At 39.0% G+C, this 23579-nt stretch overlaps 1 protein-coding gene across 2 annotated transcripts in view; it reads right to left on the reverse strand.

Moving 5' to 3' along the window:
• Positions 1–1118: 1118 nt before the first annotated feature.
• Positions 1119–23579, reverse strand: part of LOC127455140 (alpha-(1,6)-fucosyltransferase-like) — a 185795-nt gene continuing 163334 nt past the window's right edge. For both annotated transcript variants that reach the window (XM_051722753.1, XM_051722756.1), the window contains exons 7-11: positions 21333–21570; positions 15391–15637; positions 5865–6041; positions 4829–4979; positions 1119–2517 (exon numbers count right to left, since the gene is read on the reverse strand). In XM_051722753.1, the coding sequence (XP_051578713.1) occupies positions 2185–2517; positions 4829–4979; positions 5865–6041; positions 15391–15637; positions 21333–21570 (1146 nt within the window). In that variant the 3' untranslated portion in view covers positions 1119–2184. The remainder of the gene's footprint in view (positions 2518–4828; positions 4980–5864; positions 6042–15390; positions 15638–21332; positions 21571–23579) is intronic.

Here is a 23579-nt window from a genome sequence, read left to right on the forward strand (position 1 = left end):
TATATATATATATATATATATATATATATATATATATATATATATATATATATTAATTAGTCAGTGCTGGGTAGATTACTTCTGAATATATATATATATATATATATATATATATATTGTAAAGACATTCATATGTGGGCACAATTTATATTTGCATTGTAGAACTTGAATATATATTTTTTGAAAGCATGAGTTGGACCAAATATTGGAAAAAAAATCCATCAACAAGTTCCCAGCATATATGAGAACTCCTTCAAAACTGTTTAAAAAGCATGAGAGGTGAAAAGGTTGAGAGAATGCCCAGAGTGCGCAGAGCTGTAATCTAGACAAAAAGTGACTACTTTGATGAAGCTTTAACCTTGTGCAACTCCACGTACACATGCGTGGACATTGTATTTTGTCTTCGCTATATGCAACACATAATTTAAATTAATTTAAACAGACTGAATACTGTTCACAAGACTCTAGACTGCCATTTAACAGTTAAACATCTGGCGCACCGAGTCACATGACACAACAGCATGGTGACCATTTCCTTGAAGTGCTTCCCTCAAAAGTTGAAAAAACATGTTAGTTATTTTGAATAACTTTCAACATTAACACATCTGTGGGTCAGAATTATTTATGCTAATTTTAGATGTTATGTCTGTAACGTCTCATAAACATGAATAACCAACACTTCTGGAAGCATAAATAATTAGATTTTTTTTTTAAATCGGTATTATTAAAAATTTCACAACGTGGTCCCGCTGTCCACATATGTAGACATCGATTTTTGGGAAATCTATTTGGTCTAAATTGTTTTTTCCCCCTGCATGTTTCTTAGGGGCTACTAGTTAAAAATCAAAAAGGGAAATAGAAAATGCACACAGCAGTTACACTCGGGTCTCAAGGAAGATAATATAATAGTTTTGATTTGTTTTACATATTTAAAAATTTTTTTTCCCATACTCCCATTTGTGTTATTTAACAGTTTTGATGATTTTACTAAATGTGGAAAATAGTAATAATAAAGAATGTGTGTGTGTGTGTGTGTGTGTATGTCCAAACTTGTGACTAGTAGTGTACAAAGACACTTTAAAACACACATTACACAATAACACAAGCAGAAACTCAGCATGGCCGATCAAGTTTATTTGATCTGCTTTCCAAACACAATGCCTGCAAACATAAAACAATGAACGATTCCTTCAAGATTAGCTAAAATTTATCATGACAACAAGTGTCATTGTTACCATAATTATACTTTTTCTTCTCATCATCATTAATAATATTAGTATCATTATTTTTATATTAAATGTCAATTTCTTGTCTGTTTTGTATTTTAAAACTCAATATCAAGACATGATCTCTTAAAAAACATGATGGACGCATGGGTGTGGGTAAGACATCACATGGAAAAGGGAAGCAAGGAGTGTAAATTTGCATGGAAAGGCTGGTCCATAAGGCTCCAGAGTCAAAAGTGAGCATAAAAGTGAACCGTTTGCCCTCACAGGCACCGTTTTCCAATCCACACACTTCATACACACACACGCACGCACAAACACATGATAAAACGTACAATTTAAAAAACAGCATAAGTCACATTTAAAGCACAGTATGGCAGTGGAAATTAATAGCTCATGGGTGTGAAAAGGAGTCAGTTGGCATAGCGATGGCATGAGTGGGTGAGAAACGAGTGGAGTGAGGCTAGAGTAAAGGATGCCATCATTGTGCACAAAGAGGAAAAAGAGTAACCGGGTTCATAATTTTTGTTTTCATGATCAGTTTGGAGTTAATAAAGTCACTTCTTCCAGTTGTATTCTTAAATAAATGTATTCTGTTCCCTTCATTACCGGAAATTAATTATAAAGTACCTAAAGTACAATGCCTTCTGTTTGTGTTGTCCGAGTTCATCCTCTTCGTTCCATTATGGTTTTTTTTCCCCATTTCTTTTTGTTGTCCACAGCCCTGAAAGCATGTTCAGAGGGACTTTAGGTCCAAGCACCGAGGTTAGGAACCTCGTAAACAACCCCCAGACAACACACACACACACACACACGTACACGAACACACTCGCATACACACAGTCACTCACTCACTCACTCACTCACACAAAGTGCATTCCTATCCAAGCGGTCAAGAGTTCGTTCCAGGGTTTCCTCATTACAGTATATGAGTATCTACTGTATATTGTCTCTCTCTCTACTGCTTCTTAAGCTGTTTGTCCGCCTCTGGGTATGTGGGATACTTCACTGTCTCAATTTTCTCTTTGACTTTATATGATGGATAGAGGCCAGTGCGGCCTGTTTTGCGGTTGATGCCCTTGGAGTTACCGTCCCAATGGTTGCCCGCCACACCGATCACGTCTCCGGGCTCCAGAGGGATGTCGTCGCTGTTGCGCAGTTGGTGGGGGTAGATGGCGATCTGGTTGTGGGCGTTCTGCCCGCCAAAGTAGTAGATGTCGTCGAGGGAGTAGAAAAATGAGGAGGCGTCTGGGTGGAGAGTCTGCATGATCTCGTAGGCCACTCGACACACCTGCACAATGGAAAAGAAGACAAACATTTAGATGTTGCTTCTAAGCATAACTATTAGCTTTTGTTAGGAGAGTGAAGTTGATAAGATATGCAGGTGTATATGACAAATATAAATGTACTTTACAATGGTGTGACACAGCATGTGCGACAATCTGATTGGCTGGCTTTATGTCATTTCCTGGAGTTTGAAAGATGCTTGGGCAGTGCCGCGCTCAGCATTTAACAGCAGTGGTGACAAGTGACTATTAACTTCAGATACGCTTTGCGTCCATTTCTTTTGCGTGGGCTTAGTAGATCATGTAAACTGCTGATACCTCTATCAGTAGCTATCCAATGACAGGCCTTCTTACATCTACTTCGAGTGGGACATGGGAGAGGGTGTGTCTTAAAACTGATTTGAAAGATCATTGGTTCCTCCCACGCACTTGATTGTCAAATGGGAAAAAAAGCCAAAGTTATATTAAAAAGAAAAGCCATTGGCAAATGGATGAAGAAAAGCAACTGCCAAATGCTTTTTTAAAACACAATTTAAAAGGTGCATTTAAAAATGACTTATTAATGTGCTATTTTATTGTTACATTCAATTGCATTTTAAACATGAATTACATGATTTATTAAAGCACAGTTTTATTGTTAAATATAATTACATTTTTAAACATGAATTAAATAAACTAATTTAAATGTTTCTATTTATTTTTCCATTTACAAACTGGTTTATTTATTCACGTTAATAGATTGATCATTTATTTCTACATTATTTTTTAACTGGCACTCAATGGCTTCCATAGTACTAGGGTTGCAAGGACACCAAATTTTCAGTAGTCGAAACGAGTAAGTGTAATTTCATGATTCTTAATACCAATACCAACACCACAGCAAAAATTACATGCTACTGAACACTCCTTATTTACAAAATTCAATATTAATATGAATATTAAAAATTAACTAATTAAAAATAAACAATAGAATGTTCAAGTAAACATTATTGTTTTTCAAATAAGTATTCAAATAAACAGTCAGTAGTAAAAGAACAAATAAATTAAGAGCAGTGAGTGGTTTTCTTCTTTGTCTTGACAATATTGTTGTTTAATGTGGTACTGTTGACATAAGACAGTGATAGGTCTAGTAGGCAATTACACTGCAAGGTGGATGCCTGCCTAATGCACAGATCCAATAATTTGACAAAATAAAAAAAAATGGTAAAGATAGACTGATAATCAGTTTGGCCGATATTTTTAACTGATATTTACTTTTTTCCACTTAATCGGTTATCGGCTCTTTAGTATCAGGTTTACCAATTAAGTTAGAAAAAAATACTTTAAATCTTAATTAAATAAGGGGCTTTGCACAAATGTATATTGCAACAAATAAATAGTTAAATTAATTCTTTGTAGACACAATATTACTTTGTGCACAATATTATCGGTAGTTTTGTAAAGCTGTTCGCTTTCAGAGGTAAGTGATAAATTATTAAGTTGTTAAGCAGAAATAAAACAAAACGTAAAAATCGGTTATGCATATCGGTTATCGGACACTTGAATTTAATCAGTATCGTATCGGTCAATAATTTTTTTTTTTTAGGTCGATCTCTAATTTGTTGTCCCCCACGCATTTGTGCAAATACAAAAAGCACCAAATTGAGTTGATACTCAGTATTACAGATACTGTAGAAAGACTGGTATAGTTACAATTTTGCATGGTGATATTGACATCACTTGTCTGCACAATTTAGACAGACGAAGTCTACGCACATTTTCAATCATTTCTTCAAAGTTTGTACAATCATTTGCAGAGACTGTATCATTGATTTTAGATTTATCCACCCCTAAACATCACATTTAAAACTGTGGTTGGTAAAAACCTGTCAGCCAGATAGAATAAGAAAAGTGGACCAGACTTTCTGTCGAAAGTCCAAGTTTGGCTCTGCAAGACTTGCCAGACTCACACAATTGCAAAGTCAGCTTTCATCTCAGAGTCAACCCCAAAGTCCATTTTTTACCATTGACTTTGTGAAGAATATATGGAAGCTAAATCAAATGTGGACTGTGCAAGAAGAATGACAAAATGACCACAAAACCTAGAGCAAATCCACAAAAGAATGGTTTAAAAAAAGAAAAAGAAGAAATTGAGGGGCATGGTACGGTCAAGTCAACCACATAGAATTGCTGTGGGAGGTTTGGGCAGTACATGCAAAAAAACCCTCAGTCATTACACGATTAGACTTTTGCACAGAGGAGAGGACAAGAATTCCATGTAGGAGACTGAGAGACAAACAGAACAAAAGTTTCTAGAAGAAGTGGGTCATGCTGTACCTGTGAGGAAAAGGTGCACACAAGGAAGTTGGTCCTAGACAGGAAGTGAATATCCAGGATGACTCCTCTCAGAGAGTTCTCAGTGTAGCGGTTGTGTAGCCCAGCTGACCATGAAATAGAATTATCACTTATAAACTCATAATCAGGGTACCTGCATAAACAAATACAAACATGGGTTTAAAGTTCTCCTGACTGCACACACTTGGCTCTGTTCCAAACCCTAGTGAGCAGTCTACCTATACAGCATTTGTGGGCATTATATGCACTCTGCAACAGTAGGCAGGAAAATGATGCTGTATAAGATGCCAAATTCTAAGGCAGCATCACATGTAACCTTCATAAGGCAATCTCAGAATGCACAACAACCTCAGTAGAAATCTCATCTCTAAGATGGCAGATGAAGTCATCAATTGTAAATATTGATATTTTATTCAGTAATGAAAATTATTGTTCCATTTAATTAACAATGAGCTATTTATTTTGTGCTTATTGGTTTATCAAACCACTAGCTTGGCAAACTCTAAGTTCCCAAATGACTATTGTAATCAATTGTGAGAGTTTGTCAAGTTAATAGTTTGTTAATGAGTTGCTGCTCCCGAATAGACTTTCAATCTGTCATTTATTAGGTTCCATTTCAGTTAAGATACTGACTTAAGGCCACATTCAACCTTGCACAGTGAAATTTCCAATGGTAATCTGCACGATCAGGAATTTCGCCTGATGGATTTTCATTGGCAAAGAAATGTCCCAACGTGAATTTTTTTCATGGGTTTCAAATTTGAATTTTTAAAAAATGAAATGTCACACCCTCATGCTGATCAAAACTCGTATGACATTCTTTTATTCATGAAAAACAAAAGGAGATGTTAGGCAGAATGTTAGAGACTATTTGTCTTTTTTTGTCCTTTCAATGCAAGTGAATGTTATCCTGCCTAAAATCTCTTTGTGTTCCATCAAAGAAAGTCGTACAGGTCTAGAACATAATTTTTTGGCAGAATTATCCCTTTAAACATTCCATAGCGACATCCACACTCACTTAGACTTGGCCTCCTGCAGTAGCGTCGGGTCGTCAGTGGCGAGGTAAACGCGTTTCTTGTCCACGTGCATGCGCTGGGCCAGGCTCTGGAAGTGGTCCTCTACATGCACCATGTACTCTTCTATGGGGTGGAACGCTGCCTCAGTACCCACCTTATCTGTACGCCTCACATGCACCCTGGAGAGACAAGCAACACCTGGGTCAGAATGATTGTGTGTGTCCGTGCGAGAAAAGGACTCAAGGTCAACAAAGAACAGGAGAAATACAGGCCAGCAGAATAAAATTTTCTTCTCTTTCTTAAAAGATTTTGAAAGGTTTTACACTTGGGGTGCCCATTTCTAAAAATGCCAGCCATTATGTGTCTGGGTGTGAGTGGAAGGAGGGGCAGCTGAATAAAAAGATGAGAGAGAGAGTAAGATTGGTGTGTGTGTGTGTGTGTGTGTGTGTGAGGAAGACTGATAGAGGAAGAAGGCTGTGAGTGGTTGGGCTCCCAGTAGAGAGCAAAGTGGGTGTAAGTGAAGATTGATTGTTGGAGCGGTGCTGGTTTGAGTAAAAGGGTCTCTCTCTCTCTCTTGTCTATCTCTCCTTCTCTTTCTCAGTGACTCCAGTAAGACTGGATGAGTGTTACAGAATATATACTTACACACTACTGGAAGACAAAATACACACACACAGAGAACTGCCACTGACTTCAATTGTTTTTATACTGAGTTTAAGATATTTTCTATCCCATAAACCTCACCTAACCCATTCATTAAGACATTATTTAGTATGTTTAGTAGCCAATTTTTTCTTGTGGTGAACATTGGTTGGTCCCTTCAATGTTAGAGATTTCAGATATTAGAATCCTTAATATAGAAAAAAACCTGCCCCACATACAGAAACACACTATACAGTAGAACTAAGAAACACTCTAAAAAGCTTTTTGTGTTTAACCTTTATATAGAAGGAAAATCATGTTACTGTGAAAAAAAGTGTGATAAAAAAGTAGATTTTTATAAATGGTGCATGCCAGTGCAAAAAATTGACACTCCGGTGCTTGGATGTTCTGGGTGGTTGCCTTGCTTGGATGTTTGGGTGGTTGCCAGGGCATTGCTATTTGGTTGCTATGATGTTCTTGAGAGGTTGTTAGTGCATTGTTATGCAGTAGCTTGGATGTTCTGAGTGGTTGCCAGGTTTTTCTAGGTGGTTGCTGTGGCATTGCTAAGGTGTTCTGGGTGGTTGCCAGTGCATTGCTAGGCGGTTGCTTAGATGTTAGGCACGGTTGTCAGGGTTGTCATGGTGTTTCTATGTGGTTGCTATGGTTTTTTAAATGGTTATTAGTGCGTTGCTATGGTGTTGAGAGGTTGTTAGTGCATTACTATGCTGTTGCTTGGATGATTTGTGGTTGTCAGGGTTTTCAAGGTGGTTACCAGGGCATTTCTATGTGGTTGATACTGTTTTCTAAGTGGTTGTTAGTGTGTTGCTATGGTGTTGAGTGGTTGTTTGTGCATTACTATGCTGTTGCTTGGATATTCAGGGTAGTTTCCAAGGCACTGCAATGTGGTTGCTACAGTATGTTGTTCTGAGTGGTTGTTAGTGTGTTGCTATGCCATTGCTAGTGTGATCTGGTTGCCAGTGCGTTGATATGCGGTTGCCATGGTTTTTTAAGGAGGTTGTCATGGCATTGCTATGTGGTTGCTATGGTTTTCTGAGTAGTTGTTAGTGTGTTACTATGGTGTTGAGTGGTTTTTAGTCCATTACAATTTGGTTGCTATCAGGGCTTGACATTATCTTTTTGTCTCACCGGCCACTATGGCTAGTAGTGTTCCAAAGTCCCTGGCCCCTCTGCATTTTCACTAGCCAAAATCCCCTGCCCCACAAAAAGAGATAAAGGTAACTGGAAACTGTAACTGCATGCATTTGTTTTGGATATTTTATTTGAACAAGAATTATATGAGTTCAGCAGGACTCAAACCTAATGATTTAAGTCATCTTTAGAAGATCTGAAGGCAAACATTACCAGTTAGAGTATGATAGAACAGGAGGAAAACTTTGTCAATAATTTGTCCATTGGTCTATGGAAGTCCAGATTTGAACCCTTTTAAACATTTTAATTGTACTTGCCCTTATGAAAGTTTTCCATTGTTCTATCATTGTTTAACAATGGCATTTGTAATGATAAAGGCCATAACCACAGGTCAGACCCTTGATGGCTCCACATTACTGTGGTTAGGTTAATGTAGATAGTCTTTCTAAAAACTAAACTATAGTATTTGTTATGGAAAACTAGCCTACACATGTTAAGAAACCTTTCACTACAACTTTCACAGTTAATAATTCCATGGAGTACAAAAGGAGATGTTAGGTAGATTAAACTTAGTCACCATTTACATTCATTGCAGCTTCTTCCATAAATGGAAAAAATACATGAATCTTTTTTCCATTCATAGAAGAAAGAAAGTCCCAAGGGGTTTGGATCAAGATAAAGATGAGTGAATGATGAGAGAATAATTAGGCTATTAATAATAAATATAAAGCTTTGTAGATTTGCCCTAATCTATTTAATATGCATCTATACCAGTTAGTGTTACTGAAGCAAAAACATTTTAGTTTGGATGATGATGTGCATTTTAAAAACCTTGTAATAGATGTCGATGCATTATCAAATGATAGCAAGTTTCGCTCTGTGCTGTCCCAGAGCTGTGTCCATCTTATCTCTGGAGCACAATGGTGTGTGTACTGTGGTGGTTTGCACGAAAGCACATTTAATTTGCCCTGCGGTGATGTGTATGTCAGATACGTATAAGAAGCATACAGTATTTACAGCTTATAAAGCGCTGAATACAACATGAATACAATTAAATTTGTTTCGGCCACCTGCCAAAGTGGCTAATAAGAGTAACAGAGTTCCACGCCACTACTGATTTCTACCCACATTTGGCGGGTGGGCGGGTGTTAATATCAAGCTCTGGTTGCTATTATGTTCTGAGGGGTTGTTCATGTATTGCTATGCAGTTGCTTGGAAATTCAGGGTGGTTGCCAGGGCACTGCAATGTGGTTGCTACTGTATGCTGTTCTGAGTGGTTGTAAGTGCGTTGCTATGCCATTGCTGGGGTGTTATGGGTGGTTGTCAGTGTGTTGATACGTGGGCAGAGGTACTCATCTTTCGAAAACCTGGGGGCTGCAAAGCAGGATCCCTTAAGCTTCGAGGGCCACACAGTTTGTTTTTATTTATTAATTATTAATTTAATTTAAATGATTTTAAGTACTTTTTTTATAGTAATGAGGTGATTACGTTAAACATGCTATTTTAATACATTATGGAACCATGTAATTAAAAATAATAATAATTTAAAAAAAACATTATATACAAATACACTATATATTTTAATTTTTGTAAAAGTGTGGTTCTGTGAATGATCATATATGTTGTTTTTTATGTTGTTTTCTACACTTTCATCATTACAGACTGCCTACCTAGTACACACACACACACACACGTTGGTGCGGCTATCCTTATGAGGACTCTCCATAGACATAATGATTTTTATACTGTACAAACTATAGATTTTATCTCCTAAACCTAACTCTCACAAAAGAAATTCTGCATTTTTACATTTTCAAAAAAACATCGTTTAGTATGTTTTTTTAAGCGATATGAACATTTATAGCATAATACCCTTGTAATTACCAGTTTGTAACCTAAATTTTTTTTCCTTGTAAACCACCCAAACCTGCCCACAAACACACGCACATCAGAGATACCCTTAAAAACAATAAACTAGCTCCAAAAGTGCTTTAATGAGAATTCATTACTATCCATGATTTCCATCTTTTAGGGTTTTGTTTTGGTTAGTAACGCAAATCACAAATGATGAAGCATTTGGGAGAAGACGTCTCAACAACGCTATTCAAGATAAACTTTTTTTCTGTTATTACTGTCTGCAACAGGTATTTCTCTTGAAGAACTGTTTCTATCAACACATGCGCAGACTGACGCTGCACTCAGTAAACATAGTCAGCTTTATATTTGTGTCTTTGAATTTAATTCATTCTTTACATCTGTTTCCAGTTTCTTTTCCTCTATAACTATACAGCAATTGAGAGATACTGAGAACAGGGTTCATACAGGCATCGCTGAATGAAAATCAAGGACTTTCAAGTAGTTTTTCATTTTCAAGGACTTCACAGAACTAGATGTCTAGTATGTGGAAATGAATCGTGAAAATCTTTTGATCTGAAGGCGTATGCTTAAATGTTTGAAATTAATTTTGTAGACAAAAATATAATTGTGCCACCATATTAATTTATTTCATTATAAAACTAAAATTTAATAATAAAAAAAAAAAAATTTTTTTTGAAATTGATGACTTGGACCAAATAATAAAGAAAAGCAGCCAGTAAGTGCCCAACATAGATGGGAACTCCTTCAGTACTGTAAAGCATCCCAGGGTGATACCTCAAGAAGTTGGTTGAGAAAATGTCAAGAGTACATGTCTGCAAATTCTAGGCAAAGGGTGACTACTTTGAAGATGCTAAAATATAACACAGTTTTGATTTATTTTGGATTTTGTTTAGTCACAACATAATTCCCATAGTTCCATTTATGTTATGTGTGTGTGTGTGTGTGTCATTATTATAGACACATTTTAGCTTTTAGAAAATGTATAAATTCTACATTTTATCAAATAACATGATGCAGTGAAATCGCATATATTATTAATGATGAGCTGTGGGGGTGGAATAATTATGACATTATCATTTATAAAAAATAAGAGGGATCATAAAAATAGCATTTTGTTTTTTATTTAGTACTGCCCTGAAGAAGCTATTTGACATAACAGATACTCACATATATTCCACAAGACAAAATATAAACTGAATATACAAAAGTTTACTTTACCTTTGTTCTTAATATGGTGTGTTGCTTTCTCGATGATCAATGACTGTTTGTGTAATAATTGTTCATAAGTCCCTGCTTTGTCCTGAGCAGTGAAGCTGCCCACTTTTCTTAAGAAAAATCCTCCAACTACTGTACATTCTTTGGTTTCCCAGCATCTTCTGCAATTCTTCAATGGCTATATTATATTGACATCCAGCTTTTCACACTTAGGACAACTTATGGACACATACACAACTATTTCAAAAGGTGCAAACATTCCTGATGCTCAAGAAGGCCACACAAGAAACAAGGGGATGCAAACTTTTGAACAGAATGATTTGTGTAAATTAGAGGAAAATTTGTGTTATGTAGCTTCTGAACAGCAGTACTACATAAAAAATACGAGCTTTTATCTCTTATATTTGTATATATTCCGAAAGGGGTGTGAAAACTAATAAAACAAAATGGGAATGCAAACGTCTGCACTTAACTGTATATGTACAGTAGTTTGTGAAAATGTATATTTAATGTTTTAATGTACAAATTCCAAAGGTGTATAGTAACGAAGTACAAATACTTCGTTACTGTACTTAAGTACAGTTTTATTTATATTTGTACTTGAGTATAAATATTTCTTTGGACTTTTACTTTCACTTTACTACATTTTGAAGAGAAAATTGATACTTTTACTCCAATAAATTTTTCCAGACCCTTTCGTTAATTTTGCGAATGAACACCGCAAAAAAATAACAGCAGTACATGCAAAAATGCATGCAGATCGGCGATAGTGATGTGTGATTCTTTGAAAGAATCATTTGAGTCGAATCTTTTACATTTGATTCCTTTGAACTGAACAAAAAGCAGTCTGAATGATTTGTTTTGCGAATCATGAATCTGAATCAAAATCACAAGTGAAGATTACGTGTTCCGTCATCTGTCTACTCTGGGGAAAACAAGAAACTGCTCATGTGAGTTAATTTTTTTTTCAGACTAATTAAATTTATAAGTTTAGGCTTAAACATTATGAAAGCTGTGAAATAATGAAGTTATGATCAATCAGTCTCCTGCCTTTCCAGGAGACCTGTTCATATAAAAGTCAATCACATGTGTTTACATTTTACATTTAAACAAGATATGATGTGTATGAATAATTACCAGCACTCATGAAAATGTCCAACAATATTTATTTTTATATTTAATGAAGATGTGAATGGTCTTTGACGAAGCAAAACTAGTTTTCTGGTGGTTGCTAAAGTGTTATATTTGCTTTGTAGCACATTTATGCTACAGTATGTGATAATTAGGGTTCCCTGTCTGTCACTCACTCGATGTTGTGTCGATGTAGTGATATTAAGGGTTCAATCTTGAGAGCCCCAATCACCTTTGCTTAAAATAGAAAATGGAATTTATATGCCACTCTCCGCGCCGGACATACGGTATAAAAGGATATGGCGTGCATCACTAATTCAGATTTTTTCTTCGGAGCCGAATGCATGTGTGTGTGTGTTCGTCCTCTCACCTCTTGCTACGCTGCTGGATTTTTACGCCGCATATCAGCGGTCACCCTTGCACGGTTGAGTGCTGTGCTTCCCCTGGGTGCTTCGGCAGCCTGAGTCTGCAGGTGCTAAAAGAGTGTATTCAAGAAAGAGTAGATCTTCCTTCTAAAAGAGCTCGCGCAAATGCTTGCCGTCTTTTTAAAAGATGTCCTTCCGCGTTTGCACAACTGGATGTGGCTGTTATCTCTCCCCTCCGGATACCCATGAAATCTGCCTCGAGTGTCTGGGGAACGCCGAGGCGGCTTTCATGGAAGGGTTGTGTTCTCATTGCGAGAACATATCCATGAGAACGTTGTGGTCGCGGCTCACTTCCTTCTTCGTTAAGCAAGGAGCCACTGCGGCTGCTCCCCAACCTGGTCTGTCCTGGGCTGACGCTCAGCTGGCCGGTTCGGCAAGCACCACGGGCGATCTGGATGTGGACATGGGAGCGTTTCTGCCGGATCAGCCCCCGCGGACCTCCCATCCCCCAGCACGCTCATTCTGTCTGGACAAGCTGTCGAGCGATGCAGGCGGTCTGCCTCAGGATGGGTTTAATGTGTCGTTCACAGCTCGCAACGAGGATGAGTTTTCGGTCACGGAATCGGAGGGTGGGCTTCTGCTATCGGAAGCGGACGAATCTTCTGAGCTCCCGCCCACGGGCAGTAGAGCACAGGATGAGGTGGATGCTGAGATGGCAGCCGTGCTTGCCCGCAGAGCGCAGCCACCTGGCGCGACCGACCAAGGCTCCCTTCTAAGGCCTGTAAGTTCTCTTCCTCTTTAATGACGAAGGCATACAAGGCCCCGGGTCAAACCGCTTCCACCCTGCATGCCATGGCCATCCTGCAGGTCCGCCTGTGGTCCAAGAGTGGTACCTGTGGCTCAACCTTGCAGAGATGCGAGACACCAAGAAAGTCCGCTTCATTGATGTTCCCATCTCCAAAGGGGGGCTTTTTGGCGAGGATTTTGCCCATCAGTTCTCGACAGTGAGGAAGCAGAGCGAGGCAAAGAAACATCCTGCCGCAGCGCGACCCGGCCGCCTTCAGGCCACCGAGGTCCCACACCCCGTCTGCATCTCACCAGAGCCGTTCCCCTGCAGTGCCGGCCCTGGCTCCTGTACCATCGGAGCTCGCGCGCTTCAGACAAAAAGATCCTCCCATCCCCGTAGTGGGAAGTCGGCTCCACCTGCCCATCAGCCGCCCCCCAAGAACCCCAGACGGGCTTCGAGGCGGTCCTGACATGGCCTGCCCAGGAATGAGGCGACTACTCCTGACCAGTCTGGCCCAAGCCATCTCTCCAGCCCCATCATCACCCTGGGCCAGCGCGTGGTGAGTATAACATCGCCGAGTGCCCTCTGTGCCTCGGCACCCACATGGTCAATAAAAAAAGCAGTTTCCTCATTCCCTGGGCCAGCGCACTCGCAACAGCCAGGCGCTAGAAGTCTTTCCGGTCAATCAGGCGAACGCAAGCTCTTCCTGTTCCCTCGTTCTCCGTCGAGAGACAGCCGGCGAACAGGTAAGTGTGCTGGTCTCTGGGGCCGCTTGCCCGCCCAAGTCACCAGCCACCTTTGCAGGCTTGCGGAGCAGCACATCCCCCCTGGGCTGTCTTCCAGGTGGGGCGCCTGCTCTGCCTTGCCGCGAACCACCCTGCCCGGGCCCGGTGAGTCCAGTTGTCCAAACTTCTGCCTGAAGAACTTCAGGCAGAAGGTTGCAGCGCCAATGAAACAATTTCAGAGGCTCCTGGGGCATATGGCATCCTCGGTGGCGGTTCTCCCCCTCAGGTTGATGCATATGAGACCGCTTCGGCACTGGCTACAGACTTGAGTCCCGAGGTGGGCATGGCGCCACGGCACCCGGTGTGTGACCATGACGCCACAGTGCCGTCAGACTTTCAGCCCTTGGATCCCCTAGAACAGGTCTCAAGGCGTGTCGTGGTCATGGCAGACGCCTCGAACTCGGCGAATTTGATGAAGACTAGAATGAATGTATCATCAAGTTAACGAAATACTCAACAAAAATGCTTCTCTTCACTGCAAATGATACTAGAGACAATAGCAAGAAGGAAATGAGGATTTTTAATTTTAGAAGAAAAAAAATCAGTGAGACTACCAGCTGAAACCGGGACATATTAAATTTGTTAGAGAACTGTCAGGACACCGGGACACACCTCTAATAAAGAGTCTTATGCGTTAAAAGGGAGAATCTTGTGAAAACAGTCTGTGGTCAATTTTAACCAAAATCAGAGTTGACCTCATTAAATGCAGTGTAAATGTAACTATGGCATATCAGGCCTCAAACTAATGCGATGGTGATATTCCAATCAGCCAATCCATGAGGTAAATTTCCTTCAGAGTATGTGTTCATGCGATACAACGCGTAATGAAAGTATCTCTGTGTCACTGGCTATGGGCTAATGACAGACATTTTTGTCACCTAGATCAAAATGTTGTCTTATGTGCGATCTGTAGAGATGTGTGTATCCATATTGACATTTGGGAACAACTCAAAGCACAGACCTTTGTTTTTTACCCACCTCACACATCACGTAAAAATCAAAATGAGCTGTGATTGGTTACTTTTCATGTCGGTCACATGGCTTCTTCCAATCTTGGGCGGTTTAAATATGTGTGCTGTGAGTGGGGGATATCGCAATATATATTAATATAATTAAAATATATTAAAATTAATGCATTTCTAAGGCATGCTAAATGTATAGAAATGTTCAATTCAAGCACTTTTCAACAAAACATGCCGATTTTCCAGGTATTCCAGTACTTAAATTTCTAAAAGCTAAATTTAAGCACTTCAAGGACCTTGTGCGAACCCTGTGAGAATTACCCTAAATGCTTGATAAAACTGACAGTTTAAAATGAATTCTTATGATAACATCACGCGGGCCATAAAAACATGGATCATGGGCCATGGGTGATCTTGGTGGTTGCTACTGCAGCTGTTTTTTTTACTGGCCTTAAGTGAAGAGAGTCCATCCCCCAAGTCTCTATGTTATTCTGGTCGCAAGATTTGGCTCTGGTCCCTCTTTCAATGCAAGTCTGTTGCCTTAGCCAGCACCACTAACATAAGACAGTGAAATAAATAATGTCTGAGCGGTTTCATGGAAATGCATGTTTTACCCTATAATGGGGTGCTTGAAGCCCATTTTGGTGGTGGCCTCTTGCATTTCCTTCGTCAGCCAGGCCTGAGGGCGGATCAGGTACTTGACGAACTGAGACACCCACCACACTGGCGGGTCTCCATGAAGCCTCTGCAGACGGTCTGCCAGGTCTTCAGGGATGGCCAGGGGCAGGTACGGGGGGCGAGGGTGCAGGCTGTCTACAATGGGCAACTCAATGACCTGAACGTCTCGATCGTTAGCTTCACCTACAGACAAACACACACACACACACACACAAGACAATGAGCAGGAAAGAAAGAGAATAGTATTGGAGAAATGAAATATTGCAGTATAGGCTGTAAATGGACCCAAAATGCTTTTTCAATATAAGATAAATTTGCAATTAGCAAGAAAATAAAGCCTGATGGAGGAGTTGCTTACACAGAATACAGTGTGTGGGTTGAGAACAAGATAGCAGGAGAGGAAGAGAGAAAGAGACATACTCTACACAAGTAGGTAAACACAGATGCAAATGCTTTGCCCATACATTAAAGCATGTAGTTCTGTTTTGCATAAATGAAGTGCATTCTACTAAGTGCGCTACTATAGCGGAAACAAACCTCAGTACTCAAGGAGGTGACAGAGTTACTTTCAAATGTCTGTGCCATTAAACCGGATATGTTGTTATTCAGGTAGCTAGCAATAAACATGTTGACAGTAGGGCTGCACAACTAATTGAAAAACTAATCGCGATTGCGATTACGGCTGCCACGATTATGTCATCGTGAAAACTGACGATTACAGCGTTCAATTTAAGTCTGCTCCTCTTGCATCAATGGTTTCTATTTACGACGTGTTTTTGCAGTGGTTGAGTATTCTAACCAATATCTAACATGTCCATTGAGCAATGAAACAGCAACGGCCAATCAGAGCCGCTTAGATTAGTCCTCCATCCTATCTGTAATGACAACTGATCCTAATGCGCAAGTTTTAAACCGTCTGAATGCCCAGATGCTTGCTTTATGTTCCATCTCTGTTCGCATGGCACACAAAAATTAATACTGAAGAAACACCACCTGACACTCGAAAAGAAGCTGTAGAACAAGAGCGAAAAGGACTTTGGAATTATTTTGGATTCATTGCATATTGCACAGCTCGCTTTGAACGTAAATGTTAAATACACTGCAAATGAGCAACACAACAAAACTAAAATGCTCCCGTTATAATCAAGGCATAGATGCGGTGTAAATTATTTATTATGATGATTAGACAGCTTTGTTTTTAATGAGAGCATTCAAGAAAGTGCAGAACTTGAGCTTGCATCGTAATGTAGGTCTCATACAGTGTAAATCTGCAGTGAGTGACAGCAGTCAATGTAATGGGAGAGTTTGTCGCGTTGCTCTATTTCTGTGTACAGTTTATTAAAAATGTAGTAACAGTTTTGTCATGTTAATAAGAAGGCCAATTTGAATTTGATTTGTACAAAATAGCAATAAAAGTAATTCAGCTTAACTATTCTAAGTGTGTTTTTTTTTTTAGGTGTAGCCAACATAAAGAATATGGCATAAACAGCATATTTCAGGAATCACCGTCATTGTTATTGCGTCTGCTCTAATAAGACCCATTTGCCAAGCAGCTGGTATTAGTAGATTTAACATTTTCACGAATCGCACAAACTCCGATTGCAAATGACTGTTTTTAATTTCCAAAGTGCAACCACTGAGGCCAAAAATGACATGAACAAGATCACCATTGAAGATCTAAGGGGATGAATGGTCCCCTGTCTCGCCACCAAAGGGCTTGCTGAACGCAGTAACTTGGTCGATTTAAATCGGCTGTTAATAAGTTTGAATACTGATCATGCCATATTATTTACTGTACGTGGACTAATAATTTAAGCAGTAATTTAGCAATAATGTAATTTATTCGAAACCATAGATATCAATTTAAAATAATTTTTATTTGCCTTACCTTAACAAACATTATTACAATATAAAATGCAATACAATATAATACTTAAAAGATGCTTAAATGAAACTGGAGCGCAGCTCATATCCACCATTGAAATCTTCTACTCTGAAAAACCTCATGGTTGCTTACTTTGTGACGTCATGGTAATTTAATATTTTAATCAACATTAATAATCACGATTACAATATCAAGGGCAATTATCGACAATTATGATTTTCGTGCAGCCCTAGTTGACAGTTTAACTAAATTTAAGTAAAATGTATTTCAATATGGCAGCTTTCGACATAAAAGAATAAAAGTTTACACTAATGTCCGCTATAGTGCTCCTTGTGGCAATGCTAAAAAATGCAATCAGGTAACGCATTTCAGAATACAAAATGTGTGACGATGGCTGTGTCTCGTTTCGAAGGCTGCATGCTAGGTAGGACTGCAGTATACCGAGTGTCCTCCTTTAAACAAATCTCATTTAAATGAGACGGCCTTCATAGGACAAACAGAAATGGAATGTAACATGGTTGCTATGACAGCACGCCACTCTTTAACAAGCGTGAACGCTTTGAGTGAGAAGGGAACGAAGTCCCTCTGGACGGGAATGTATGAGGTACATTTTAGGAGAGTTATAATGTAAAGAGAAAAGGAAATACATTTTACAGGTGTATGTTTAGTCTAATACTTTATTTTAATTATATATTAATATAATTATACATATTATATACTCTGCACCCATCTACTGAGGTACTTCAAGTTGGGAATTAACATTCCTTGCGTTTGAACATCATATTTACGGGCAAATTGGCGTAATTGTTTTTAGACATTTCCGCTGAAGCAAAGAATTGTTGGTTGTGAGTGCCCACGAAGGATACACCTCATGCATCCTCCGAATTCCCATGAAAGAAGGTCGCATTCGAAGGCTGCATTCAAAGTGTCCTACTCGCTTTTATTAAACAAGACAGCCTCGATGACGTATGCGGCCGAGAAATGTGACCTCCGGAGGACGCAGCCTTCCAAACAAGACACAGTCTGTCTAGCCAGAAGTATTTGTATTCACATGCTTGACCTGGTGACCGTATCAATATTGGCCAAAAAAAATACTGTTTTATTATTATTATTATTATTGACATCAGTATGATTTGGAAAATACTGGAAGCAGATAAAAAAGGGTTTCTTTGGAAAACTGGAACTAGACTAAAAAAATTAAAAATACTTTAAAAAATGGTAAAACTGTATGATAACTTTGGTTGTTGGCCAAATTATAATGATAGTGTCCTTAAAAACCTAACCATTTAGCCAAAAAAAGGGCAAAATCTTATAAGTAGTAATAAAAAAATAAAAAATATTATCAAGGAAAATGTTCAGCAAAAGCCTTTACAGAGACACAAAATAAAAAGTGCACTGGTGAACTTGAGTGCACTGGGTTTAAATTATTCCTATTTGCGGCATTACATATTACATTTTAAAAGGCATTTCTCACACAAAGAAGTATTCGAGAAACTCCCTAGCTGTTCTTATATAACCTTGCTGTCAGGCTCTTTGCATGGGGAAAGGGTTTTTCCGACCCAGCACCCCTCATTGCACTGATAAACAAAAATAACTCTCTCATCCTCGTTAGAGCAGCAAGAGATCTTTTATCACTATTCATTTTAATTAATGATGTCTGTGTGCCACTGACATGACTGATTTATTTTAATGGTGTGCGTTTCAATGTGCGATGTTGGAGCACTTTCTCTCAGTGACAACAGAATTATCCTGCTGGATTTTGTCTGCCCTTTGACCCCGTGTGTGTCAGGGCTAGGAGTATTATCAGGGTTATGTACCATCTGGGATACTGGGACCATCTGTTTGTCCAATCAATGGAAAAGTTGGGGAGTGTTCGGGTTATAATTTTTGCAATTGCCATTTAGTGGCACATAAATTAAACACTTCTTTAATGTCTGAGTTATTGTGTAAGCTGGAATAGCGTTTTTGATATTGCTCGCTATGTCTCCATCCCTATCACACTGGTCCATGTAGTGCAGGAAACTCAGCCTTTAGGGCAAAACGAAGAGAGATTCTGTCCTCTGGGAGGAAAGGAAGAAAGGAGAAAGAGAGTGACGGCAAAGTGCTACTTTGTTTTGAGGTAATTTCTTTCATGTTTTAAAGGCAGTCTCTCCTTCCCCTTGGCTTTCCTTTTAAGAGGCACAGCAGGCTCACTGGATTCAGCCTATTAGCCTGCCTCATACCGAGAGTTAGTGATTCAAACAGAGGCCTGCTATATAAAAGTGTCCATTTTATTTATTTTATTAAAAATGTCCAAAAAATTAATTGAAATCAAATTGCAAAACAGCATGAAATCAGAATTTTAAACATTTACTGTACTAATAAATGTACTAAATCCTTCTTGTGATTTACTGCACACAATTCATAATTGTACATTGTATTGTAAAGCAAAAACAAATTTGTTTTCAAAATCTATCATCAAAATTTAATAACTTTCTCTGCCTCTTTCTTTTCTGCTGGCATAACCAAGGCCGTAGGTGAGGGGAAGGATAATATTATCCAATAACAGTATGATACAATTATCATAATATTATTACATACATATATACAGTTGTGCTCAAAATTTTGCATACCCTGGCAGAAATTGTGACATTTTGGCATTGATTTTGAAAATATGACTGATCATGCAAAAAAAAGAATTTTTATATCCTTTTCCATCTTTATAAAGTTCCATTACCTTGTTACGCAGGTCTTTTGACAGTTCTTTTCTGCTCCCCATGGCTCAGTATCTAGCCTGCTCAGTGCATCCACGTGAGAGCTAACAAACTCAATGCCACAGGTATGGGGACCTTTAATTGCCATTTAAACCTGTGTGTGTCACCTTGTGTGTCTGTAACAAGGCCAAACATTCAAGGGTATGTAAACTTTTGATCAGGGCCATTTGGGTGATTTCTGTTATTATGATTTAAAAAGGAGCCAAACAACTGTGTGATAATAAATGGCTTCATATGATCACTATCCTTAAGTAAAAAACAGTTTTTTTGCATGATCAGTCATATTTTCAACATCAATGCCAAAAATTCACAATTTCTGCCAGGGTATGCAAACTTTTGAGCACAACTGTACATTTAAACTAATCAATTTAAATAAATTTCTATAGAAATAAATTTGTATTGTACATAACGTAAATAATTAATAAATAAAATTAATTTAAAAGAAATTTAAACTAATAAATCGAAATAAATTAATTAAATAATGACTTTTCACAATCCAATCAAATTCCTACATTCCATAATATTCTTAAATTAATTAATAAACAAATGCATTTAAATAGCATTAATGATTATTTAAATAATGACTTTTCACAATCCAGTCAAATTCCTACATCCGCCCTACATTATTTCCTGCTGCATATTCTTTTTTACTTCATATACATCATATGGGATTAACATTTTTGTTGCTGTATGAAAAACAATTGACCAACCAACACTCTTCTGAACATTACCAAGCAAATACTAAGTAATTCTTTATACAACGAGACTTATTTGCATGTGTGTGGGTTTGGGTGTAGCGTTTGTTAAAGCAAGAGTTCATCCAAAAATGAAAATCAAGTCATAATTTGACATTCGTATGACATACTTTCTTTCTTGAACAAGCGAGGCACTGTGAACGAGCTTCTCTCATAGCACTCATGAATGTGCAACAGATGTCAAGATACTCACTGAAATGACTCATTGATGTTTTTCACAAAAAACTATTGTAGGTCTTCAGAAGACATGGACTATGACGCAGGCATTGCATGGACTACTTTTATAATACTTTTGGGTCTTTTTTAAGCTTTAAAGTGAGGCACTATCTACTGCCATTGTATTGAAAAGGCTGAATGTGATACTCATTAAAATATATTTTGTGTTCTGTGAGTAAATGATGACAGAATTGTAATTTTTGAGTGAACTTTATCACTTTAATCGGGTGTGTGTTCTGTGTAATTAAGTGTTAATGTGCATTACTGACCAGACCAGTGTCCGGTGGAGGCCCCGGTGCGATCAGTACAGGTTTCACTAACGGGTTTAAAGACGGTCTCCCAACCGCCAGTGGCATAGCGCCAATTCTGCGACTCCAGTATGAGTGTGCGCTGTGTGCCATAGGCAATCATGAAGCAGTAGACCACATGATGCAGCTGGCAGCCATAACCACAACCTTTATTGATGTTACACACCAGCTTACGAGCCTTGCTGCAGTCCTGAGGGTTCTGTGGATTCAAGTATAAAGAGAGAGAGAGAGGTTTTTGAAGAGAAATTCACACATATACGTTATCTACTCCATGAATGTAGTATCTTAGATCTGCGAGACATCAAAATACAACGCCACATGAATCTGCGTTTGGAAAACTCAAGACAACTCAAGCTCACGTAGGTCTTCTGTACCCTGCAGCTCACAGAGCGGTTGAAGACATTTATATCATATGATAACATGATAGAACACAAACAACAGGGCACAAAACATCATTGGTTGAGGTGTTCGAAACGCTCCAATCACTTCTTGAAATATGAAAATATTTTTAAAGTATGCTAGAGGAAATTATACATTTGGCTCTGACGGTAGAAGAATATGTTGTCTGAGTGATCTAGGCTGAATAAAAGAAGATGAAACAAACAGGTTGGAAAATAGTACAAGAGAAATAGACAGAAAGACTGAGATGATTGAAAGGAGAATGACTGGGGTAGAAAGAAAAACAGTGTTGTAGATAAGAGATGGATGGCAGTGGTGTAGTGAGACAGACTGTGAGAAGGCTGTCATTCCTCATAGGAGACACAGAGACAGGGCTCCTTCGTTTTCAACCTGTCTCTCTCTCAAACACATAGTAAAATACACTCCATCACTTTAATCACACTCCTGAACTCATTACCACTCTGACAAACCACTCTCTCCCTCTCTCACACACACACGCACCACAACACATTCAAAACTGATGGACAGCGCTCAAAATGTAATACAGCTGACACAAAGCTATCAGTTTCCGGTGAACGCTTCCGGTGAGAGAACGCTGTGCGCACCTGGCTGCTGCTTCTCGCCGGTACTCGTGTTTGTTCTGTGTGTTTAAATGTTTGGACTCCCTCATTTGCTTTGATACATCTTCTCTTACCTACCTTGGACTATACCCTGGATTTCTTCATCAATTTATCCACTGGATTCACCATCTGGATTTGCTCTTGCTATTAACTGTGCATCTCTCTGCCGCCGACTGGCAACCTCCGCGATTCTTTGCTGCTCCCCGCATAGTTGGTTAGTGAGTCTCCACTTTCTTGTTTAACTGTTGTTGACAGTATTTGGGTGGTGGGCTACCTCCCACTTCTCAAATCACTGGTAAGGTCTCTGTGTCTCGCTGGTGTTGTACAAATGGTGACAGAGTGTATCAACTCCGGTGCACAGTAGCAATTATATTGCGCAACACTTAGTGATGTTGTGCTTCCACTGCAGTTTGTCATTGATCTAATTATGCACATCTTCAGACTCAAAACATTCGCCCCTGGCTTGCTTAGAGTGGCTGCTCTAGGCTTGTTGATTGGCTGTGTCCTTGTCATGGTGCTTAGCTATTTGCCGCTGCAACTGCACGGCTTAACCTCTGCCCCACCCCCCCAGCTCAATAAGGCTACATACAGCCTCTGTAAAGTGCTTGGAATTACCCGATGGCCACGCTACATCCATCAATCTCCTCGTCACTACCTCTCATCTCACTGCTCATCGCTTCTGCTGTCCCCTCTATCTGGTCAAATCGTATGGATACTCATTACTCTATGCTGCCTGCTGCTCATCGTGGGAGAAATAATAGCTCACCAACAGCGAACAGCCTCACCAAAACTGATCTACGTGTCGTGACTGTTTCCATCCCGCCATTGCTCTGTTTAACTGTCGGTCCCTTACAGAAAAGGCCAAACTGCTCTGCACCACAATAACTGATAAAAACCTAGATATACTGCTGCTTACTGAAACATGGCAAATTCCCAATGAATATTTCCACATGAACCTGCTAACTCTCCCTGGATACAACTGCCTGGTTAAACCTCACCTGATTTCCAGGGGTGGTGGTCTGGCTGCTGTCTATCGCAGCAGCTTACATACTAAAATCATTGACTTCCATGAGATTAGCACCTTTGAATACCTGGTTTTTAAAGTTATTGATCCATCACCACTGCTTGTGGTTCTTGTGTATCGCCCACCAAAATCTTTGTCTAAGTTATTCAGTGATCTGAATGAGCT

The sequence above is a fragment of the Myxocyprinus asiaticus genome, chromosome 17, assembly GCF_019703515.2.
Source record: "Myxocyprinus asiaticus isolate MX2 ecotype Aquarium Trade chromosome 17, UBuf_Myxa_2, whole genome shotgun sequence".
Classification (NCBI taxonomy): domain Eukaryota; kingdom Metazoa; phylum Chordata; class Actinopteri; order Cypriniformes; family Catostomidae; genus Myxocyprinus; species Myxocyprinus asiaticus.